This window comes from Condylostylus longicornis, unplaced genomic scaffold (assembly GCF_029603195.1).
Source record: "Condylostylus longicornis isolate FDR11 unplaced genomic scaffold, ASM2960319v2 ptg000044l, whole genome shotgun sequence".
Lineage (NCBI taxonomy): Eukaryota > Metazoa > Arthropoda > Insecta > Diptera > Dolichopodidae > Condylostylus > Condylostylus longicornis.
The window spans coordinates 9,884,669-9,903,062 of record NW_026578013.1 but is presented as its reverse complement, the minus strand read 5'-3'; the positions used below and the strand labels follow the sequence as shown (position 1 = coordinate 9,903,062).

Genomic DNA, 18,394 nt, shown 5'->3' with positions numbered 1-18,394 from the left:
GGTTTTTTGACAAGCTGTACTAATTTTAGCACATTCATTGACGCCAATGAACGTTATAACACACAATTAAATCAACATTATTTTGTATTCTAGTTATTTTAAATTTACCTCCAATGCTTATTATATATTTCTGTAAAATGAGTTTTCCAACATCGTTCTTTTTTATGATTTGTTTGAAGGTGTAAAAAAATGTTTATATAGCATTTGCTTTGAGAAATTCTTTTTACTAAAAAAATGTTTAAACGGAATGAAAAATCAGCTGATTGTCAAGAATTAAAAGTTTACTGAGTTACTTTCTAATTTTTGTTTCGTGAAGCGACTTCTTACTTTTTTACATCGAATTGAGTTGATTTGTAAAAATTATTGATTTTAGATTTTTGGTTGCAATAAAATAGTGTTTCTACTGTTTAATGTGGAACACGGCCTAACTATTAGTATGTTTTGACAACTATAGTTGAAGTTTAAAGTTGTTAACCTGCTTGTTCTCCTTCAATACCGAATGAATAGATACAAAGCAACTTTGAAAATCTTGACATTTACTATTGAAAACAAAATTCGATTAAAAATTTGTAATATTACTTATTTGTGCGTTGCAAATAATTTTTCGTGGTAAATAGCTTCTTGTGGATACTAAATATTTTTTTGGTAAATATTTATAAAATTTGCTATACAGTTTTAATTTTAGAAGGACCTTAGAAATCGAAAATATTTCAGGAAGAGCTTGCATAAAGATATATATATAAATGGCATTACCGGCAAATTATAAGCAAATTGCTTCCAATTTGCCAACAACAACATCGACTGGCCGTAAGTAATTGAAAAAATCTATATAACTAAGTAGGATTAAAATAAATCGGCTGTTTTGCATAGGGCATAAATACATACATACATATGTACATGTACAAAAAAAAATTAACATTGAAGCTATACTAACCAATTTACTAAACAAAATTATAAATTTGTAACTTTTTGAAATGTAATATAAGATTAATTTATTCACCTCCCACAGTAACTGTATACATACCTACACATATTTTTATACACATATATGAATCCGTATTTTACGAGATATTTTCAAGTTGTACACTTGCCAAATTTTACTTTTTGGAGTATTGTTGGTATGCTACTCACTGAAAGCGTGGTAACTCGAGCTTTAGATTAAAGTTTTCTTATATTGTTCAATAAACAATTTTATACAAGTTATTAAACGGTTTTAATTCTTTTTGTTTTTTAGTTTGAACTTTATTTTTAATCTATTGTCATTACTTCAGAAGCTCGTTAGGTGAGAGCCAACGGTCCTTATCGCTTAATTATGTTTCTAATATACATATTAATATTTTATTTTACATAAAAATAAAATATTTATTGAAGTTAGTTATGTATATAATGTGGGTAAATTATCTGTAATGTATTAGAGTTATTATAATATATTAGAAATAAATCGTATTTAGTAAACTTAGAAAATTCATTCGCAATTAGCTATTTTCAATACTATATACTATATATTTATCATAAATTTGCGCCAATTAGGCATTTTATAATTATTACATAAGTATGTAGCTTTAAAACTTGTTTTATATTGGTATTCAAAGTAATTTTAATTGTATATTTGGTTATGGCAAACAGGAGACAACTCAGTATTTAATTCTAAATGTTTGTTTAAAATATTTTATAATTTGGACTTATTAAATTACACCTGGTTTTAAACTTCACATTTGAATTGGTTGGATTTAACGAAAATTAAAAAAAACATTTTTTTTTTTTTCAAAATTTTAAACAAAATTTTCTTTTTTCCAAAATCGAACAAAATTATTTATTATGAACCAGATATGATGTCGTCTCCAGTTCCTCCAACCTTCAACATTTTGAAAGGTAAAGTTAATTGGAAAATAAAATGGAAAACATAGTGCTAGAGACAAACTTTAATTTTTTAATACAAGTTTAAAATGACTTTTTAATATTATGAAATGAAATATATGCTTTAAATTAAATTTTAAACAAATAATTATGTACTAACGTAACTAAAATTGCATTAAATAAAAGCACTAAATTACATTTTAAATAAAAAGTTATATGCTAACAAAAAATTTGCTACAAACGAAACTTTAAATCAAATATTGTCTCTAGTTCTTTTTCCTATCAAAATTATTAGGATTCTACTTAATTCATTGCTTTTTTAATTTGCATTTTTGTTTTATTATATCAGTAATCTTTTATTGTAACACAAGCATCATTTTTTTGTTATTGTAATTTTTAATTTTTAGAAAGACTCCGAGCGCCAGAAGGAACAAAAGCATCAAAAGAAACGAAAGATACAACTCCAATATTTTCTCATAGCAACTATGGTAATCCCGCGTTCACACCTCAAAAAGCAGGAAAATCTTCAGTAAAGTTTTTAAAATATGCGTACTAATGAGCATTCTAATATTTTTACAACTTTATTTAGAAGCAACAAGCTGCTGAAGCAGCTCGCGTACCAAAACCACCAAAACCACCAGAAAAACCAATGATGCCTTATATGAGATATTCAAAAAAAATGTGGGATTCTGTGAAGGCTGCAAACCCTGACCTGAAAATTTGGGAATTAGGTAAGAAAATTGGTGCGATGTGGAAAAGTGCTTCTGATTTGGAAAAACAAGAATTTATAGATGAATATGAAGCAGAGAAGGTAATTAACCATTTTATTGAATTCTTTATTAAAATGAGGAGCTTGTAAAGCGAGTGTAAATAATTTCTGAAATAAATTCATATTAAATAAAAAATTTTATTTCATCAGTATTTTCAAAAAACTTTATAAAATTTTAAAAATAATTTGTTATGCTCGGTAATTTCAAAAATAGACGTTAAAATATTACAGAAACTAACTACAGAAAATAAATATTATTTTTAATTATTTGTATTAAGCAGATATTTTAACAATAATACATATTTTATAAAACAAAAATAAGGTTAAATATGAAGAACTAATCAAACAATATCACAGTACACCAGAATATATAGCTTGGATGAAATATAAATCGAAACAGAGAGGTACAAAATATTTAATTAATTGTTTGTTGACTCTTCATCGTCACCACTTTATATATTAATTAAAAGATTTTTTATGTTTCATTTTTCACCATTGTAACACATTATGCTGTAGTAGAATTATCACAGTAATTTTTACAATACAACTAACTTCACATTGTAGGACAAAAATTTTTATAAAATATAAATACAAAAATACTTAATTTTTTTACGTTTGGCAAAAATGCCAGTTTTGTAATAAGGTTATCCATATATAATTTTTCGGTATATTTTGTATTTTATTTTTTTATTAATTGCAAAGGTTTCTAAACTTGAAAACATCTAAAAATTTTGTTTATCAAATAATTACATTTTTCGTTAAGCTTATGTGTGACCCGTTTTTTTTTTTAATTTTGGTGTGAAGCGAAAAACGGGGATGGAAAACGGCCAAGAAATTTACTTATTCGTTACATAAATTCTTTACATATTTAAAAATTAACAATTTATTCTTAACCCATATTTCCACATCAGTATTCAAATATTAACATCAATTATTGAAATAACCGTTGTTTGACCGTTGTATTGTTTAAGAACTTAAAAAAATTAAAAATTGAAAAATCTAACCAAATATGTATGCATATCACTGCCAAAAATTTATTAAGTACATTTCAAACTATAAATATTAATTTATTTTTAACTTATATTTTCTTGTTTTCGTTTTATCAATAATTTTTAGATAATAAACACTTAAATAGAGCATTAAAGAAATATGAAATAAAGGGCAAATAAATATGAAATAAAGGGAAAATAAATATGAAATAAAAGGCAGCAATTCAAGTTACATTTTATTTGCTCGACAATTTAATTGATATAATTTTGTTTTTTGGGTAAAAGCGAAATATTACCATATATTCAAAAACATCTCTGTATAAGCTCCTGAATGATATTAACATTGGTTATAAAAACATAATCTATGATTTACGATCAAAATTTACGTACACATGTATGTATGTTACTAAACTGAATATTTAACATTAATTCGAAATTTAATACGAAAATTAATTATGTGATTTAACTTATCATTTCGTTTGGTGATATCTAATCAAAAATTTTGATCGTGTGTCATAAATTAAACGTTCTAGATTATAATTAGCCAAATATATATATATATATTTTTCAATTTTTCATGTTAATATTTTTATGTTTCTTGTATTGGTTTTTTTTTCGAATAATTTTCATATTTCAGATTGAATATGAGAAAAATTTACGAACTTATCATAATTCACCCGCATATTTGGCTTATATAGCTGCTAAAAATAAAAAGTCTGGTATGTGTTCATTTATACTTTAATAGGAATTTTCTAATCTTTTTAATCCCTGCATTTTCATTTTGAAAGTTTTTTTTTTGATCACCATATTTTTAACTTTGCTTTATATACAATTAAAATTTTTTATAAAATCACCTCTTAATTAAATTTTATTATTTTGCTTTATTAATTTTATAAATAACACTTTTTTATAGGCAAGAAAAATATAAACTATTTCAATATAATTCAACCTGTAATAATTCATGCATGCAGTACTAATCGTGCTATAACTTTGTTGTGTAAATAATTTAATATTCTTTTCGACATTTTTTTTGTATTTCAATTTTATTTGTATTACTAATTTTACTCTTTCTTTATGTTTTTTTATATTTAAATATGATTACGTATAATATTACATTTTTTTGTGCACCTTTTTTCAATAAGTGTAATCCTTACAGTTAATCAATGATTTTCCAGATCTATAATCATTAGAAATATTAATAAATCATATTAAATTAATTAAGTTTAAGTTATTAAATAAAAAATATCAGTACAAGTTATTATGATGTTCTGGAGGCAAATTATCACTTCATTTTTCAAATTGTTCAACATTTAGTGATATTTTTGCTGTAATTATCGTTTTAAAATGAATTAGTCAAGCAACAACAAAATTGTCTATTGTGTTTTCAGACAAGGTTTATAAAAAGTGGTTTTTGATTAAGACTAAAATAGTCTGTTCAATTAAAAAAACGTATGTAATATTTTAAAAAATGTATTTTTGCATAATCAATCAAGTTCAATGGATTTGTTATTCCGAAACCCAATACATATTAATGTGTTGAATTTTACAAAAGATTCCATTTGAAAAGTAATGTGATAAATATCATAAGCGAAACAAATTATGCACATATGAATTAAGCAGAAGGGTATAAGTGCAGATACATACATACATGTATGTACACTTTTCTGTCGAAAAACAAATTGAAAAAAGCTTTTCGATTAAAAGGTACCTGAAGTCTGAACAAATAATCAGTTTCAAGCTTTAATCTGTGTTTATATTTAAATTTCATAACGGTATAAGTAAAAATATTAAGATTAAAAGTTTTTTGAAAATTTTTGGAGCTATATTGCTCCAATATTACGGTCATATTATCTCGAAAATTAAATATTGCTAAAAATTTCAAAAATTTTCCATTATAAAGTAAAATTTGATAAGCTTGCAGTTCTTTAAAAAACCACAAAATTAATTTGCCATGTTCAGTTGTATGTCGAGAAAAATTTGAAAATTTTTAAGAAACATAATTAATCTGGAAACAAAAATTACAATAAAATAGAAATATACAAACCCTTTTAAGATATACAAATATTATTTATTGAATAGATAAAGGTGCAAAACTGTAATATAATATGTATATTAAACCAAAGTTTTTAAAAGCATTTAGTCTAATATGATAAGTTAATTTAGATGCAGATGTTCATGAAACTCCTTCAAGAGCTGGTGGAAAAGGACAGCAGGAACGAAGAATAGATATACAGCCAGCTGAGGATGAAGATGGTAAGTTCATACTTTGATTATTAGCCTTTTTAAATTTTTTCTAAATTTAAAAATCAAACAAAACTTAACCTTTAATTATACATACATATATACATTAAGGCTTATATGTAAAATTTCTAAATACGTAAGTTGCAAAATTTTTTGTCTGGAAGAGTTATTCTTTAATTATTCTTTAGAACAAAGAACAGCTTATCAGCATTAATTTATGTTAAAAATATACATATTTTAAAAAATTAGAAATAGCTATTTTTATATATTAATAATTTAATTTTATTCAAACAATTATTTAAAAATAATTTATAAAATAAATCGAATATGCAAAGCATTGTACAATGAAACTCCGAAAAATTACTTCGAAGTGGGATAATTAAAAAAAATTGTAAATGTGCTATAATAGCATACTTAAAAAATTCGTAATATAATTTTTATGTCGTAATTTTAAAAATATAATGGATAAAATATAAAAGTACGTTAAATAAAATAAATAATGATGAGTACTTTTAAAACTAGAAGCGACCTCGTATTTGGTTAATCCAATCTAAATAATATGAAACTCTCACATAAACACCGGGAACATTTCTTTGACCACATCCAATCCCCCATGATACAATTCCAACCATTTGCCACGCGCCACCACGTTCACATACCAGGCTGCCGCCACCATCCCCCTTACAAGCATCTTTACCTTCTTCACCACCAGCACAAATAAAACCAGGATGCAATCTGTAACTGTGACCTAGTCGAGTATTTTGAAGTTGATACTGACATTGACTTTGTTCAATAATTGGTACATCTACTTCTTTCAAAATATTTTGGTATTTTCCGTTGTCACCAAATGCATCTTTACCCCAACCTGTAGTCCAACACCGGGCTCCAGTAAAATCGCTATATTTATCTGGTAAACAAATTGGACTTATATGAGGGTTGTTGGTGAAGTCAATTGGAATCGCTAGCTTAATAATAGCCAAATCATTATCTAATGTTCCAGCATAATAATCTGGATGTATCGTAACCGTGGAAGCATCTCTTTCAATATACGGGAAAAACTCAACATCATGATTAACATCCCATTCTCCAAGACGAATTTTTAAATCATAACCCTGATAAGGCTTAACACAATGCGCAGCGGTAAGTACGTATCTGTCATCAATTAATGTGCCTCCGCAAATATATACAGATTCTTTGGGATCTTTTTTCAAAATAGCTATTTGCCATGGATATTCACCAAACTCACTATCGCCGTCCACAAATACTGGCGTTTTTATACGTCCCGTAATACCATGTGCATTTCTAGTACCGCATTGTCCCAATTTTGAAATACCAAGTCCTTGTGGATTTCGACAGCAGACTTCATTAAATCTGCATTGTTGAACTTGATTGCGGCGACCGCGTCCCTCAGCGTCATCGATGTCAAGTGATTTTTCTTTAGCTTCATCAACGTTTTTTATTTGATCATTTTTCAGAGGCAAATTTCCAAATCCATCATTCGTGTCCCTTTTTAAACGTTTCGATTCTGTTAAATTACTGGATAATGTTTCATTTTTAATTTCTTCCTCAATAGCTTCGATATTACTATTTAAGTTGCGCGGATCTAATGGTAAAATTAAATCGTCTTTTTTACCAATACGTTCTGCGCCGGGACATTGCTGATATGGAACGCAAACACAGTCTCCAAATTGCCTGTTTGTAATTGCATCGGTGTAACCATTTGTATATTTGGATGTCCCACTAAATTGTGAGATAGAATTAGGTTTGTTTGAATATTCCGAAACATATTGACGTTTGCTGTACAAATCTTGTTGTCCGGAAGCGTATGTTCCGTAATTTCCTAGACCACTATTTAAGTATGTTTCTTTTGGTTTAAATGTTGTGTATAAATTATTATTTGTATTCCCTAAACTATTTTGAAATTCATTACCTCCGTTAAAGCCAATTTTATAACCAGAAGCTTCATTGAAACCCGCTTTAAAAGCAGAACTACTACCGAAACCTTCATTATTGCTTCCAACAAAACCTGAATTTGAATCGACATTGAATAAAGGCGCTTTTGAACCATAGTAATCATTAGTACTGCCAGAATACAAACTGTTCACTCCTTGAAATTGTGTAATACTGTTATCAGTTTGGGTATTAATCGTTGATAGCTCTCCAACTGATATCTTTCCATTTTTATTATCATTTTCTATATGATGATAGTGATGATGAACATGTTGTTGTAATGTTGATTTATCATCAGAATTCACTCCACCAACACTTCCACCAGCTACTATAACAGATTTAATTGAATTTTCTGGCAGTATTGGTTTATAAATTGGACCAGGATTATATGAAGATGAATCGCTAACATAAATTTTACTAGTGACTTTATGATTTTCAAATTGATATGGACTGTCTACACCTACACCAGCATTTGCACCATTAAAAACTGGTCCTGGAGGTTTCGATTCATAAATTAGAGCTCCTGGTGGAGGTTTAGAATATATTATATCACTGCGAGGTGGTGGTGGTGGTGGTGCTGAAATAAATGTTGATGGTCCATTTGAATAGAATGGTGGTTTATTAACAAAAGCATTTGATGGTGATTCATAGCCAACTTTACGTGGTGGTCCAAATTTTGTTGAAATAGGCATTGGTCTTGGTGGTCCATATGGATTACCAATACGATTTTGATTACAATTCATTAAACCAAGAACACATAATTTTTGCTTAACTAAACTTCTAGCTTTAATATCATCACCGTTTTGTAAACTTTGTTGTAAATCTTGATCATTTTGTATTTCTGAATATCCATCTAAAAGACGGCCCATTCTTGAACTATGTAAAATTGTATCAACAACTGCGTCAATAGTTGATTCTTCAATATCATCATTAGCTTCACTATAAATTTCTTCATTTTGATAAATATGTCGTCCCATTATATTTTCATTTTTATGCTTTTCTGTTATATTATCCACTTTTATTTTTTCTGTTGTACTAATATTTTGTTCTTTTTTATCACTCTCGTTACTCTCTTCGACTTTCCAAGTCCATATTTCGGTAATTAACAATAAAAAAATTGAACATATTAAAAAATTAACGTGAACTATCCTCATTTTACTTTTTATTTATTATCTTTATTCACATAAAAGTGAAATAATCCAGATTTGAAATGAGTTTTGTTTTTTTTTTTGACAATCACGTCGAGTAAAATTAAATTTTTTTTACTTTCACTACAAATCTTAGTTAATATTTTGTAATTTTCATAATTGATTACCGCATAAGAGTCTTTTTTTTATTTTTGTTTTTATTTGCTTATGTAAAAAAAGATTTGTATTTTTTTTTCAATTCAAAACGCGCACTATAAAGATTGTTATATTCCAAGTTGTTCCAATTTTGAAAATAATGAAAAAAAAAATTATTTTATAGTTTAAAATATTTCGAATGTGTTTTTGTAACTGAGTACGTATTCAAAATTTTACTGCTTTATAATATAACGAATCCCACTCTATTTTGGATGTCTATTTTACTTATTTTTTCTTTACTGTTATCGTATGGGGATAACAATTCAAAGAAAATATTGCAAAAATAGACGTACAACCTTATAAAATATTCAAAATAAAATCACCATATTAAAAAAAAGAATTGAGAAAATTTTAAATTTCCGTCAAAATGATAAAAAACTCAATTCAAATTTGTATTTTGTATCCGTTAAGTGCATATGTATGTATGTATGTAAAACAGATTATTAATCTGCATAATATACCTGGCATATTTACATATTCGTAATAAAAAAAATAATTAATGTATTCTTCTTATGACAGGTTCTCACTTTTGTTACTTAAAATTAAAAATTATTCTATAATATCGAAAATAAGTTTTAATTATGTTTGTTGTCCTAAGCCAATTCTTATATTGTGGGGGTTATAAAATTTTAAGTAAGAGTTTTTTCACAAGAATTTTTTTTTCTATTTGATAATAAAAACCGTTAACTGATTTCTTAATAACTTTAGACTTAATCAAGAATCAAAGTCTTTAAAAATTAATTAAAAGAATTCATATAGATTTGTTTATAGGTGTGCATACGAACATACATATGACAAACAAAGACACTTTTTGACAGCAGAAAAATGGTTGGATTTCTAATTAAAATAAAATATTCTAAATTTATAAATTATCCAACGAAATATGATTAAAAAAAATTTCTTATGTTTTTGGTAAATTTGATATAAAAATACCCATATCTCTTCTTATCTCTTGAATTTCGTCTAATTTCCTTTATTACTTAACATTTTATGAATAACTACAAAGTTTTCTTATTTTCAAAAATAAAAACAAAACCAAACAGGCTTAAAGATGTAGAAAAAGATTTTACATAACATTTTCATATTCTATTTTCATTTATAATACCTACCTATTTTTCGAAATTATAAAAAAAATTAAATGGTTTATTCATTCTTAATTATGTGCTATTATATTTAGCACATAATTAAGAATGATATAACATAATTAGACTTATATATATAGTTTATAGTTTAGAACTATTTTTTAATTTTTGAGGGGCTCTAGTGATTATTAAGTATTTTAATTTAAAATAGGGCCACTCAAAAAAGTAGTTCTGGTGTGTAATTACAAAAATTATCTTCTGTATCTCACAATAAACTATATATGTACATATGTACGTAGCTATATGTTCTAAAGTGTATTTTATATACTAATTGTTAATTAAGGCTTAGTATAACTGATTATGCTTAGTATAATAAATTGATAGATACGAATTTTTGTACAAAAATTTTAAATTTAAATAAATATAAATTTACGCATACTAACTTGTTTTACGTGATAAGACGTTTAGTAAGATTCATTTATTTTCATCTTACGAACGAAATCATTTAAATGGAGCGAAATATAAAAAAAAACACAACATGTAAAACAACAAAAAAAAACAAAGAAAATGGTAAACATTACAATATATTTACAATACGTTGTTTCTTTTGTTTGTTTTGGTAATCTACTCCCATGATATACAGAAAGTCATTTTGATAAATTTAAATAATTATACAGGGTATTTCACATAAGGGGGAAAATAATTTATAGGTTGATTCTTTGATCAATTTCCAGCAAAAAATTGTATTGTAATTAACTAGTAACAAAAATTTTTGAGAAATTTCGAGTTTAAAAAAAAACAAAAAAAAATGTTTTGCTTTGAACGAACTTTATCTTGAAAACTATGGCTCAAATCAAATTGCTTGTAAGACCGAAAATAAGGAGCAATCAGTCGTCTGTGAAACCAGCCCTCGATGGTAACTTTATGTCGCATGATTCAGATGTTACAAGCATTTATTTATATGCAGGAAAAATGTGGTATCTTTTTTTTTCATCAGACTGTAGCCTGTTCGTTTCCGAGAACGAATGTATTTGCACCCTACCCTTCCTTACAATTTTTTGCTAGAAATTGATAAAAGGATCATTCGTGAAATTATTTGCCACCTTATGCGAAACACCATGTATAAAGTTCGATAATTATTAGTCTATTTTATTTGATTTAAATTATTTTATTTTATAAACGTATAAAATACAAAATAATTACAATTAAAATAAAATTTAAATCAGTCAAGGAAAAAAAAATTATTTTTATCCTTTATTTTAATCCTTTGTCAGTTACTGTTCAAGTCTTCATTTGCTAAATCATTTTCAATCAAATGAAATTGCAATTACAAACGTAATTTGAATTTTTCTATATCAATACAAAATTTTCTTAAAATCAAATAAATCATTTTTATTTTCTTAAAATCAAAAAATAAATAAAAAAGTAAAAAAAACATTGACGAAGACTTTCCTCAACCATTGCAGAATGAAAATTTTAAATTTTCATCCTTCGTTGATTTTGTAAGTGAAAGTTTAAATTTTATGTGTTGTTAAAACTCTATTCAAGTTTATTCCCAAAGTGCCAAAGATCTTTTGTTTTATTTTCTTATATTCTTTTTCTGTTTTGAGTTTTTTCTTTTTTGAGGTTTGTTATTTTGTCATTCAAAAATGATGTTATGTAGTTATTCCATACATAACTAGCCAACATAAAATTTCTTTATTAAGCATTAGGGTTAGTAAATTTGTGACAAAAAAAATAAATAAAAACTTCATCAAAAATATGGTAAATTTAGTTATTTTATTTGCCTTAAAGGCAAAGATATCAAATTTTTTGTAAGTTATTGAATGAAATGAACATTATGTCCGAAAACAGACGAATAGCATTTAATTAAGAATTTAATTTAATTAATTTAATGATTTCACAACTACTCAATATTGTACAACTTTTTAATATTTCCCGACAGTATTTCTATACTTTCTTGAAAATTTCTTGAAAAGATTCAAATGTACCTATGCCTATACCAATGTAAGAAAAATATTATCATAACAAAAAAAAATTGTATTATGTACTTAAATTTTTTTTTTTGGAAGTGAAAAATATTCGCGTAAAATGTCTTTTCCTTTATTTTTGTTTTAAACACTGTGTCTGTATGCATTAATTCAAGATTTAACAGAAAAAAGAAAATGCCAAATTTAAACCCACTCGTCTTACATAATCAACACCGTTTTCATTATATTTAAGTATTAGTGTGTATTAATATTGCTTGCCAGATGAAATTTGCTTTCATTAACAGTTACAAAAATAATTTATTTACTCTGTACCATTTACGTACCTTTATATTCGTTCGGCAATATTAGTGAGTAAAAATACAGTAAAAAAAATTGCATTTATCTTACAGTACATCAAATATTCATACATGCAAACCTTTTTTTTTCTTCTTTACATAACATTATCATGTTATTGTGTTATAATTATACATACTTACATATATGTATGTAGTTTCAAAACTTGGATTTACCCAAACAGGTCGAGGTTAATGTACACTTTAATTGAATTACTGATTTGATTTTCATTTGATATGGCTGCATATTTTGTATAGTATGTAAATGTATTTATATGTATATACGTGTGTTGAATATTAACCAGTAAGGTAACAAATTTACTTAATAAAATGACTCATAAAAATTTACGTATGGGTTTCCTTATGGTCATTTGATTATTATGATAACTAAAGTATGTATGTATGTACATACAATTTTTTTTTGTTTTGTTTTTTTTTTATTGTGTAATAATACATAATATACACGATATATTAAATTTTTTATATAACATAATTTTATTATTTCTTGTGATCGTATAAATGGATGCATTTTATTTTTGTTGAAGTTTTGGCGCATTATATTTTATCCGTATTTAAAAAGTACGTCATAAAACTTAATTTCAACATTTTTAGTAAAGAAAAAAATAAATATTGTTGGACCATCGTAAATTGATATAGAAGAATGATGTAGTAATAAAGGCGTTTATTATTATTATGCTAACTTTTATTTTGTTTCGTTTATTTTGAAGCTGTTTTGAATACGAACTGGTTTTGGCAAAAAATGTTACATCATTTTTTTTTTTTGTCTTTTCTTCGTGATAAAGTTTTAGTCACCAATATTTTTGGCTAGTATATATGTATATGAGCATACGTACACATGTAGGTGCATTTATTTAAATAATTATGTACAGTAGGTCTTATAAATTAGGACAATAAACTTTTTAAATGTTAGATTTATTGACAATTTTTTATTTTGCATTTTTGATTGATTATAAAAGTTTTCTTTTATAATGGTATACATAATTTATAAATTTTTGATCAAAAAATAATTACTTAAATTATTTCAATCAAATTTATTTTCTCTTATTTCTTTTCTAAAGAATTTTTCGCTTTCTTTTTGATTTATGTATAGTTTATAATGATGTGTCTTTAAAATTCGCAGAGTCAATATTAGAGTTTATAAGTAAACAAATAAAAATCCGTATATTTGTTCACCGTACGATGCACTTGCAATATGGTTTTGTTCATCATTAACATAAATTATCCGCATTCGCTATTTTAACCTAAAAAAAAAACTTTGGAAATTTTTCATATTTCAAAATTTGAATGCATCCGTAAAATTAATATACTAGTAACTATCTTTTATAATATAAGAAGCAAACATATTTGTTATTTAAAAATTTTGTAACAGTAAGCTTTAAAAATTTTTATTTTGCTTGGCTTTGCAGAATTTTGCTTTTTCGTCTTTTCTTATTCGGTTTTCTTTTCAACTTGTCAAGGAAAATATTTGTAATATTTTGGAATTTCCAGTTATTTTCAATTATTTGTAGAATTAACTGAATAAGTAATCATTTATGTGTGTATGTGAATCAATTCATAAAATTGCATAAAAATCTTTTTTTTTTATTCATTTGGGTTTTTCTATTTAAATTAATTATTCTTGGAATATAGACCGATTTAATATCTAATGGATTTTTTGAAGGTTTTTAAAGATTAATTGTTCTTGGAAAATTTAATTTTAAAATATTTTTATTTTTTGCAATTTATATTTTCGTAAGGTGTTTTAAATGCATAATTTTGTCTTGTACTTATTAATTAATTTTTTGGTTGTAAGATTTAAATTTTATGTTATTTATGCGGAATAGGTAGTATGAAATTTTAAACATAAAAGAAAAAATAAAACAAAATATAAATGCATAATTTTGAAGTTGATGAAAAACTTAGATAGATAAATTGAGGCTAAGTCACATATTATAATATTGCTGTTAAGTAATTATAAGAATCTTTACAGATCGAAATGTGGTTATTCTACTTTTATCATATTTTTTATTGTCTTATTAAATGGAAATTCAAAGACATGGAACTTTATTTAATGATTAGGAGTGTATTTTTTAAACATAGACCCTTTGTTTATTACAACGAAGCTCTAATTTAATTTGAATTTTAATGATAAATTACATGAATTTATAAGTTATATAAAAAAATTTTATTGACACTATATTATATTAATTTAAGGTTTAATGAAAAAGAATATATAATTTCTTTTTATTAGATCAAGATGATGGTTATTCGGTAAAACATGTTGCTTACGCCAGATTCATCAGAAATCACCGGTTAATTAATGAAATATTTTCTGATGCTGTAGTTCCTGATGTAAGATCTGTTGTCACTACACAACGTATGCAAGTACTTAAAAGGCAAGTAACATCATTAACAATGCATCAAACTAAATTAGAAGCTGAACTTCAACAAATGGAAGAAAAATTTGAAACTAAAAAACGGAAATTACTAGAATCAAGTGAAATATTTCAGGAAGAATTAAAAAAACACTGTAAACCAGCTGTAGATGAAGAAACATTTCAGAAAATGGTTCAAAAAGCTTATGAAGATTTAAAACGTGAACGTTCAAAGACAGATGAACCTTTAGGAAATATAAATAACTCTAATCCACAAAGTAATGCACAAAAACCAATTATGGCAAATTCAGGATCAACAATAAATCGTAATGAGGACACAAAGACAGTAACAAATCAAACATCTGCTTCTAATATGCCAACTCCACCATCACAAAATACTGCATCTAATGCATCATCTTCTTCAAATCAAACTCCAAGCACTCAACAAGTTTTACAACCAACCGTTACAAATCAAACTTCAAGTAATCAAGGTCCTTCGTCTCAAACATCTCAGAACCTTCAAAATGGTGGTCCGCCTGTAAGCCAACAGTTAAATCCTACTTCATTACCTATTCCTAAAATGTCAACAGGATTATTGCCAGAGGCTGCTCCTCCTCCTTCGAATTCGCCAGCAGTTCATGATAATTCAAAAGATCAAAATGAACCAATGGACATGGATATCGAACCACCATCGAAACATGCACCTGCAATCATTCCAGGAGCTGGTATGAAACCAAATCTGCCACCTCCACCTACAATGAACGCTGATAAACCAAAAACACCTCCAAATAATCAACACTTAACTAAAGAAAATCAATTTGGAATCGATTCCCCTAAAGTTAAAGGGCGCAAGACTTCAACCGAAAATTGGGACAAAACTGGTGAAGGCCAGTCTAAACATGATGTGCACAATGAACCAAAAATATCTGAGCAATCTCATCCAGTTCATCCATCGTCAATAATGAATCCCTTGCAAAGTAGTCCGAGTCAACATCGTGGTCCTATGTCACCATCTGGAATGATGCAAACAGCTCCTTCAGTTAATTTACCACCAAATCCTCCACAAACCCCGACGGGTCCTTCTGGACCTCCAGGTCCTCCACAACAACACATGCCGACACAACAACATCCTACTAGTGGACCTCCTGGTCCAGACACTCCTCCAGTTGTTCCGCCTACTCACCACGGCCCTCCAAGTCATCATATGTCACCACACATGGGCAGTCATCATCCTGGCATGCATCCTAATTATGGCGGCTATGCACCTCCTCCTGGGCCTCCGAGATCACCGTATTATGCGCCACAGTACGGTGGCCATCCTCCTCCGCAACCTTACGGACAGTATGCGCCATATCCCTACCATCAACAATACGCTCCTCCGCCAGGACATTATATGGGTCGTCCAGGACCAGCAGGACCCCCAATGCATTATGATCATGGTGCAGGACAACCTCCACCACAGCATATACCACCTCAAATGGATGGTCATCATAATTCATATGGTCCTCCAGCTCAGAATACAACCGCACCACCTCAAGTTGGGCCGCCAGGACAATCTCTCCCCCCAATTTCAAATGATGGTAAGTTTTAAACATCATAAAATTATTTATCTTTAATCGCTGAAATATATGTTTTTAGAAGCAAAGCGTGATGACAGCGGTGCAGATTCTGACAAAAAAGATAGTGAATAAAAGATGCACATTTTTATTTAATATTAAACTAAAATTAAAGTTTTATTTCAAAAGCTAAAACAAATAAATTTAAAAATTTTAAAAATCAATATAATTCGTTTTAAATGTGCAACTGGAAAGTCCAACAAGTACAAAGAGGAAAGAAATACGTAAAAAATATAAGTTGGTAAATTGTCTTGAGAACAAAAATAAGCTTCCTATAATAATACTTAAGACTTTAGTTTTCTCACAAACTCGAAAAACTCTCAATGGAAGAAACATTATAGCTTCCACTGTAGTTCTAAGCCTACAAACTTATATCAGGTGAACAAAAATGAGTGAATATTATGTATTTCTATTGTGTTATCTCCAAGTAAGAACTTTCCATAACTGTGTTATAATTTTTTCAGAAGTGTTAGTTATAAAATATGTAAACTATTAATATTGAATCATTTTAAAATACAATTTACATGACGCGATATAATGTTGAGAAAAAATCTTAAATATCACCATTATGCTTTCACGAACAGTAAAAATGTTAAGTAAATGTTTGACTACTTTAAAGGAATACGAAATGAAATCTTAGAAAAGAATACGATTGTTTTGTTGTATGTTTGTAGCACTTTTCCAAAAAAATTTTGAAAAAAAGTGCTTATTAGTTTGACTCTGTCCGTCCGGGGACATGTTTACAAAACTTCCAAAACCTTGAAGATAGAAAGCTGAAATTTTATACGTACATAGTTCTTTACTAGAAGCTTATTTCTGTAGAATAAAATTTTTACTTATCTCCTTCTCTAAAAGTTATACCCCCCCTAAAAACAAACCCTAAAAACAAAATTTTTGGAAGTGAAACCATTTATTTATTGAAGTGAAACCATAAGTATTGTTCAAATTTTGCTAACGTATATAATGGATGGCTTCTAACACGGCATATCATATCTGAATTTTAAAAAAACAAAATGGCGGCTAAAATTTACCGTTATTTAAAGTCCGTTTTTTCCAAATTTTTGATACCGTTTTTCTTCTACACCGTACTACTAATAAATAGTTCATTTCATTAGAAGAAAATTTTTTCCCATTTCCACAAGCTTTTTCAAATTTCTATTAACGCAGAAAGCTAACGGTAAATTCCATACCATTAAAAAATATAATGTTATAGGCATAAAAAATATAATGTTGTACGAGCATTATGTTAATCCCTCTTTACATTTATTTTTGCTTTATTTCAAAAACTGCATAAATTGTTCATCCTAAATACATGCAATCCTAGTAATAGTTTCGTCTATGAATGAAAATAATTATAATAGTGTGGTAGGTATAGGTATTATAATAGATTGTTTTTAAAAGCAGTATTTTTACTTGTTGAAGGGAAAAGTGCTACAATACAAAACATTGGTTTGACCAAACTTTATTGTTTATCGGGAATATTAGTAGTATTCAGAGCAGGACTTAGCGAAATTGAAAGCACTTTCAGTGTTGAATAATCTTTCCAGTAAATCTCTGTAATACAAACACGTAAACATTTGTATCTTTCAAATTCAATTGATTAAAACACAAGTATTAAATTTTTAGATTTTTTTATTAAAATACAGGTTTATGTGCAAAATTAATAGTGTTTTTATGTTAAAGTTAAGTTATGAATTTATCTTTTTGTTTAAATTTTATTAAAATTATTGTAGAAATAAATGTAAACATACTTCAAGTAAGCAGAAAGTAACAAGTTTTATAGTACAAACATAGTACAATCTTAAAAAAAATTACATTTGCTCATATAATATAAAAAGTTTAATGACAA

At 26.9% G+C, this 18,394-nt stretch overlaps 1 protein-coding gene across 8 annotated transcripts; it reads left to right on the top strand.

The window, feature by feature from the left end:
- The first annotated feature begins 475 nt into the window (after positions 1-475).
- On the top strand, positions 476-16,703 carry LOC129610110 (uncharacterized). Of its 8 annotated transcripts, none has more exons than XM_055522477.1 (9): positions 476-609; positions 686-807; positions 1,828-1,872; positions 2,265-2,386; positions 2,447-2,668; positions 4,253-4,334; positions 5,779-5,868; positions 14,806-16,509; positions 16,568-16,703. In XM_055522477.1, exons 2-9 carry the CDS (start codon positions 744-746, stop codon positions 16,618-16,620), a joined length of 2,382 nt encoding a protein of 793 aa, XP_055378452.1. In that variant the 5' UTR covers positions 476-609; positions 686-743; the 3' UTR covers positions 16,621-16,703. The 8 variants fall into 8 exon arrangements, with proteins under 8 accessions (XP_055378452.1, XP_055378457.1, XP_055378453.1 ...); XM_055522482.1 differs by lacking the exon at positions 4,253-4,334 and adding an exon at positions 2,949-3,030 and having other exon boundaries at positions 16,571-16,703; XM_055522478.1 differs by lacking the exon at positions 4,253-4,334 and adding an exon at positions 2,949-3,030.
- Positions 16,704-18,394: the final 1,691 nt, after the last annotated feature.